At 47.0% G+C, this 7,341-nt stretch overlaps 1 protein-coding gene across 2 annotated transcripts in view; it reads right to left on the bottom strand.

Moving 5' to 3' along the window:
* Positions 1 to 7,341, bottom strand: part of LOC105507666 (chromosome unknown open reading frame, human C12orf76) — a 40,751-nt gene that overhangs the window by 27,933 nt on the left and 5,477 nt on the right. The window contains exons 3-4 of one of the 2 annotated variants that reach the window (XM_011936262.1): positions 3,243 to 3,418; positions 1,461 to 1,568 (exon numbers count right to left, since the gene is read on the bottom strand). In XM_011936262.1, coding sequence (XP_011791652.1) covers positions 1,461 to 1,568; positions 3,243 to 3,418 — 284 coding nt within the window. The remainder of the gene's footprint in view (positions 1 to 1,460; positions 1,569 to 3,242; positions 3,419 to 7,341) is intronic. The other variant, XR_001001136.1, reaches the window with a different exon arrangement.

Below are 7,341 nucleotides of genomic sequence, written 5' to 3' on the forward strand. Positions count from 1 at the left end.
ACCTGGGAGGTAGAGATTGCAGTGAGCTGAGATTGCGCCACTGCATTCCAGCCTGGGCAACAGAGCCAGACTCTATCTCAAAAAAAAAAAAAAAAAGTTTCAGTGCTGCATCAAAGGAAAAAAAGAGGGAATGAAAGCCAGTTTGCACACTTTACCTATAGGAGGGGAATACTGTGATCATGAAAATGAGTTTGTACTGTCCTCCCTTTGGAAAGAAAGTGCTAATGACCATCCCAGAAATATTCTCCTGACCTTGGTTGGTGACTAAGGCAAGCCATATCACCCCTCCAGGTGGTAGGTTTAATCCCTGACCTTTTTGCTCTAAGAGGCTATAAATTTATGCATTCTATAGAAGGCAAAGCTGCTGGTGCCTGGAGCTAAACAGGGGTGTGAAGAAGCTGAGGCTTTTACTGGGTCGGGGAGGATGGGTAAATTTCGGGGGTGTGGTGGTGCATGCCTATAGTCGCAGCTACTTATTAGGTGGAGGTGGGAGGATCCCTTGAGCCCAGGAGTTCAAGACCAGCCAGGGCAACACAGTAAGACTCCAGTCTCTTAAAAAGAAGAAGAAGAGGAAATCTGGAAAGAGTCTGGGAGGTAGAAGAGAGCTAATGGGAGAGAAGTCATTGATATGGTTTGGTTGTGTCCCCACCCAAATCTCATGTTGAATTGTAGCTCCCATAATTCCCACATGTTGTAGGAGGGACCCGGTGGGAGATAGTGACTAAGTCTTATGAGATCTGATGGTTTTATAAGAAGTTTCCCCTTTTGCTTGGCTCTCATTCGCTCATTGCCTGCCACCATGTAAGACGTGCCTTTCGCTTTTCACCAAGATTGTGAGGCCTCCCCAGCCCTGTGGAACTGTGAGTCCATTAAACCTCTTGTCTTTATGAATGACCTAGTTTTGGATATGCCTTTATTAGCAGCATGAGAACAGACTAATACATCCATCAAGGCGCACTCACAGGCAAGTCTGGATGAGGAAGAGCCCTGGAGTGGCAGGGAAATAAGGATGGAGGGTGAGGTTGAGCCCATGGAACTCTCAGGCTGCTTGTGCTGGACTCACCGAATGGAGATGAAGGTGTCCACCATAAAGTCGGTCTTCAGAGTCCCAATCCACACGCTCTGAACATGCGTGACTTTCTTTTTTCTTTTCTTTTCTTTTTTTTTATTGAGACAGAGTCTTGCTCTGTCGCCCAGGCTGGAGTGCAGTGGCACGATCTCAGCTCACTGCCAGCTCCACTTCCAGGTTCACGCCATTCTCCTGCTTCAGCCTCCAGAGTAGCTGGGACTACAGGCGCTAATTTTTTGTATTTTTAGTAGAGACGGAGTTTCACCGTGTTAGACAGGATGGTCTTGATCTCCTGACCTCGTGATCCACCCACCTAGGCCTCCCAAAGTGCTGGGATTACAGGCATGAGCCAACGCACCCAGCCGAATATGAGTGACTTTCACACACTTACACTGGCATCGCAGGTGGGATGGGCCCCATGCCAGCATGGTTAGATTGTTCTTCAAGCTCTGCAGGAAGGATGTGCCTTTCAGCAAAGTTCCTCTGCCCCTTACAGCTCCTGAGGTTCCAGAGCAAAGGTAACACCAAAGGGCTGAGCCTTCAAAGTGAACTGCCCTCATATCCCTTAGCTCATGACTAACCCAGGGCCAACAGACATCTTCATGGACCCCTACAGAACAGTGGCGCCAGGCATTGTGCCTGCAGTGCAGCATGGTGAAGCTGAGCATACAGCCTCTGATTCTTTTATTTAAAATCCCAAGAGGAGAATCTAATCAAGTCCATCCCTGGTCCACTAGGCCATAGTGGGGGCTCAGCAAGGGTTGAGGCCCCAAGAGATGCTCTGAGAAGAAAATGGGGGAGAGCCAGCACCCCCAAGGCAAGTTAAAACCCGAGTATATTAGTTTCTGTAACAAATTACCACTAACTTAGTGGCTTCAACTCTAATGTATTCTTTTGCACTTTTGGGGGTTAGATTCCTAAAGTCAGTCTAACAGGGTGAAAATCAAGGGCTAAAAAGAAAAAGTATAAATTAAGATCCCAGCTGGGTGCAGTGACTCATGCCTGTAATCTCAGCACTTTGGGAGACCAAGGCAGGTGGATCACTTGAGGTCAGGAGTTTGAGGCCAGCCTGCCCAACATGGTGAAACCCTGTCTTTACTAAAAATACAAAAATTAACCAGGCGCAGTGGTGGGCGCCTATAATCCCAGCTACTCGGGAGGTTGAGGTGGGAGAATCATGTGAACCCATGAGACGGGGATTGCAGTGAGCCAAGATCATGCCATTGCAAACTCCAGCCTGGGTGACAGAACAAGACTCTGTCTCAAAAAAAAAGATCCCAGCACAAATCACTCAGGCAATCACTGTTGAAACTTTTGAGTGTCCTCTAGATATCTCTCTATGTCCACACCTAGACACACAAATAGATATACTGATGTTACAAACGTGGCCACACTCCAGGCTGCAGGCTGTTTTGTAACTTGCTCTTTTTACTCAATAATATGTTATTAATTCTTTCTATGACAGTAAATATATATCTGTGATAAAGACAGATCTATGATACACAATCATTTTCAGTGGCTAAAGAGTATCCTAGTGATTGAATATATGAAACTGCCCATTTTGGCAGGTCATGGTGCCTCACGCCTATAATCCCAGCACTTTGGGACGTCAAGGCAGGCAGATGACTTGAGGCCAGGAGTTCAAGACCAGGCTGGCCAACATGGCGGAAACCCCATCTCTACTAAAAATGCAAAAATTATCCATTCGTGGTGGTGCATGCCTGTAATCCCAGTTACTTGGGAGGCTGAGGCAGCATAATCACTTGAACCTAGAAGGTGGAGGGTGCAGTGAGCTGAGATCATGCCACTGCACTGCACTTTAGCCTGGGCAACAGAGTGAGACTCTGTCTCCAAAAAAAAAAAAAGAAAGAAAGAAAGAACTGCCCATTTTGTAGGCCATAGCTATAGAATACAGGCAGTTCCATAGGGCTCAAGCTGAGAGGTACATTGTGATAATTTGCCAGCCAGTCTCTGGGATAGATATTTAACTGGAACTTTTGTTCTATTTTCCCAATTATAAACATTTTTGGTAACCCTAATATAGTCCTTACCATGTGCCAACCACTCTTCTAAGTCTATTTTGCTGACATATATTAATTTTTGCAATCCTTACTCTCCCCCACCAAAAAAAAGAAAACAAAAACCAACTCTATAAGGAAGGTGCTAGTATTACCTCCACCTAATAGCTGAACAAACTGTGGCATGAATGAAGCAAGAAGCTTGTCCAAGGCCACATGGTAAACAGCAGCACCAGCTCTGAATGCAGCCATCTGGCTCCACAGCCTCAGCTCTCTTAAATGCTATGGTAAATGGAATTATCTTTCCAATTTCCTTTTCAAATGTTCCTTGCTGGTGTAAAAAAAAAAAAAAAACCACACACACACCCACACAATTAATTTTTGTGTGTTGATCTTGTTCCTTGCAACTTTACTGAATTAGTAATAAGCTCTATCCAATAGTTTTCTTGTGAATTTTTCGGGATTCTCCATATATGGGATTGTGCCATCTGTGACTAAAGATAGTTTGACTTCATTCTTTGCCATCTGGATGCCTTTTATTGCTTTTCTTGCCTAATTGCTCTGGCTAGAACTTCCAGTACCATGTTGAACAGCAGCGGTGAAAGCGGGCGTCCTTGTCCTGTTCCTGATCTCAGGGAGAATGAACTCAGGCTGTGCTCCTAACAACTGTGCTCACTGTGTGTCCACCCCACATTCATGTTGCCAGGAATCCCTGCACAAGCTTCTTCTCACACCTAAGGCATTAAGTCTGTAGGACTTCTGGGTCAAAGGGTGTGCATATTTTCTTTCTGAGTTCATTTTCCCAAATCATAAATGCTTGAACCATTTCATGCTTCCATCACCAAAGAAAGAGTGTGCATACTGATTTGTTTTTCTAAAGACCACCAGAGCGGGCACAAAAGAACCAGCGGGTAGGCAAGGGTAGGAGCAAAACTGCAAATTTATTTTGGTCACCTAGCTTCAGGGGAAGAAGGTGGGTAAGGAGAGGTCTGTCGGCCTCCAGCAAAGGAGGCCAACAGAGTCGCCCGTGGAGCTCTCGGAGGGAGTTCCTGACACAGTCCCGACATCCCAACAGGAGTGGGGCTGGGAAGTCCGCGCGTGGCGTCCGTCCGGAGCGGCTTTTCTAGGAGTGGGAGGGCAATAGGCGGGGCACGGGCGTGTCGGGGGGCGTTCCGCAGGTGCGACCAGGTAAATCTTGGTCTCTTCGGATTGACGTCACCTGGCGCATGCCCGGTTGGTCTGCACCTTCCCGGGCGCCGGCTGCATTTTGGTGCGCGTGGGAAAAGTTGGTAATGAAGAACCCGGAAGTGCGCCATCTTGCCTCCGTTCATCCAAACACATACCACCTCTTAAGCGGGACTTGACAAACAAGAGGGTAGTCGTGTGAACTTGGCTGAGACAGTTGAGGGTCTGGTCACCAGGCTGGGAGCACATCGCCTGTAGGATGGTGGCTGTGAGTTTGAAGAAGAGGAGAGACATAGTAGCAGTGTACAGGGACACAAGGCAAAACTTTAACCAAAGGTGAAAGTTACAGGGGGATAGATTTTGGATCATTTTCTCAGGAAGAAAAGTAACAGGGCAGTCCCAGAGCAGAACACGGTTTCCTTGTGGTTGCTGCTGGTGATGGTGAGGAAGATGATGAAGATCATTTTCATTTACCACATCAACTTCCCTTTCTCTCCTGTCCCCTTTCCATCTGCACTTAAACATCATTTCTCTACTAAAAATACAAAATTAGCCAGGCATGGTGGCACATGCCTATATTGCCAGCTACTTGGAAGGCTGAGGCAGGAGAATCGCTTAAACCCCAGAGATGGAGGTTGCGGTGAGCCGAGATCATCCCATTACACTCCAGCCTGGGCAACAAGAGTGAAACTCTGTCTCCAAAATACCCCCCTTCAATCCCACATTCTCCTACCACCACTCCATGCCTCTCTTCTTTATAGCCAAGTCCCCTGAAAGAGTGAGTCATCATATCCATTTCTGCATCTCCATTCACTCCTCCGCCCACTCCAGTCTGGCTCCCACCCCCATCCCTTCTCTAAAGCCAAGTAAACAACAACGTCATTGTCACTAAATCCAATAGACACACCTCAGACCTGATCTTCCTGGAACTCTCAGCACCAGTTGACACTGTGACCATGCCCCACCTCCCTCACCTCCTTCCCTGAGCTTGCAGGAATCCGCCTTTGCCTGACTTTCATTGGATCTCTGTGGCTACGCCTTCTCAGAATCCTTTGGGTTCGGCACTCCCACCCTTTAAAGGTTAGTACTTCTCTGGGTTCAGTTCTCGGCCCTCTTGCTTTCTCATCTACTTCTTATCTTGCCGGTGAGTTACAGCTTCTTCCATGGTTCTAGTTCACATCTATATGCTGGTGATATAGAAACCTACATCTCAGGCCGGGCACAGTGGTTCACGCCTGAAATCCCAGCATATGGGAGGCTGAGGTGGGAGGATCACCTGAGGCCAGGAGTTCGAGACCAGCCTGCCCAACATAGTGAAATCCCATCTCTACTAAAATTACAAAAATTAGCTGGGTGTGGTGGTGGGCGCCTGTAATCCCAGCTACTGGGGAGGCTGAGGCAGGAGAATCACTTGAGCCTGGGAGGCAGAGGCTGCAGTGAGCCGAGATCACATGACTGGACTACAGCCTGGCAACAGAGTGAGAATCTGTCTCAACAGAAAAGAAACCTGCATCTCAGCTCCAGATGCATATATCCAACCACCTATTCAACATCTACATGTGTATGTTCCATAGACACCTCAAACTCAATGCCTTCAGTTCTGACCTCATATTCCACCCCAAATTGGCCCTTTCTCCTGCATTTCCTATCCCAGCAAGTTATTCCAGCATCCATCAGTTGTCCAAGCCAGAAACATGGCACACTCCTTGACTCATTCTCTCCCTCTTTCCCCCTCGCCCATTCAGTTGCCAAATCCTACTGTTTTACCTTTGTAATATTGCTCAAAGTCATCTACTTCTCTCCTCTGCCTCTATTACCTCCTCAGTCCAGGTCACCATCAGCTTTCCTATCTGGACAACCCAATAGTCTCCTAAATGGTCTCCTTTCCTCCAGTCTCACCCTGTCCCCTCCACTCTCTATACTGCACACTGCATACTTTTTTTTTTGAAACGGAGTCTTACTCTGTCACCCAGGCTGGAGTGCAGTGGCAAGATCTCAGTTCACCATAACCTCCGCTGCCTGGGTTCAAGTGATTCTCCTGCCTCAGCCTCCCAAGTAGCTGGGATTACAGGCACCTGCCACCATGCTTAGCTAATTTTTGTAGCTTTTAGTAGAGACGTGGTTTCACCATCTTGGCCAGGCTGGTCTTGAACTCCTGACTTCATGATCCACCCGCCTCAGCCTCCCAAAGTGCTGGGATTATATGTGTGAGCCATCGCTCCTGGCCTACACTGCATACTTTAATGAGAGCATGGACTATGGTGTGAGATGCTTAGGTTCAATCTCAGCTCTACCACTTACTATAAGATCTTGGACAAGTGACTTAACCTTTCTGAGTCATTGTTTCTTCTTCTGTAATAAGAGTATATTAGGGCCGGGCGTGGTGGCTCATGCCTGTAATCCCAGCACTTTGGGAGGCCGAGGCGGGTGGATCATTTGAAGTCAGGAGTTCGAGACTGGTTTCGCCAATGTGGTAAGACCCCATCTCTACTAAAACTACAAAAATTAGCTGGGCGTGGTCACGCACGCCTGTAATCCCAGCTACTTAGGAAGCTGAAGTAGGAGAATTGTTTGAACCCAGGAAGCAGAGGTTGCAGTGAGCCGAGATCGTGCCACTCCACTCCAACCTGGGTGATTGAATGAGACTCCGTCTCCCAAAAAAGAGGATATTAGTATTCTATTGGACAGGGTTTCTAGTTTTAAACAACAGAATTTACTCTGCTGAGTTTAAGAAGAAAGATTATCCAGGAAAGATAAATCTACAGGCATAGAGTAGATTCATGGTTGCCTGGGTTGAGCAACCATGGGGAGAGAGTGGGAGTGTGGAGTGACTGTTGATGGGTATGAGGGCTCTTACTGGGCTGATGAAATGTTCTAAAACTGGATCATGGTGATGGTTGCACAACTTGGTAAATTTACTAAAAGTCATTGAAATGTGTATTTAAAATGGGTGGTTTTATGACATGTAAGTTATACCTCAATAAAGTTGAGAAAAAATATAGAAAAAAAGAGATTTTTTTTTGAGATAGGGTCTCACTCTGTTGCCTAGGCTGGAGTTCAGTGGCACAA

The sequence above is a fragment of the Colobus angolensis genome, unplaced genomic scaffold (genome assembly GCF_000951035.1).
Source record: "Colobus angolensis palliatus isolate OR3802 unplaced genomic scaffold, Cang.pa_1.0 Scaffold10, whole genome shotgun sequence".
Lineage (NCBI taxonomy): Eukaryota > Metazoa > Chordata > Mammalia > Primates > Cercopithecidae > Colobus > Colobus angolensis.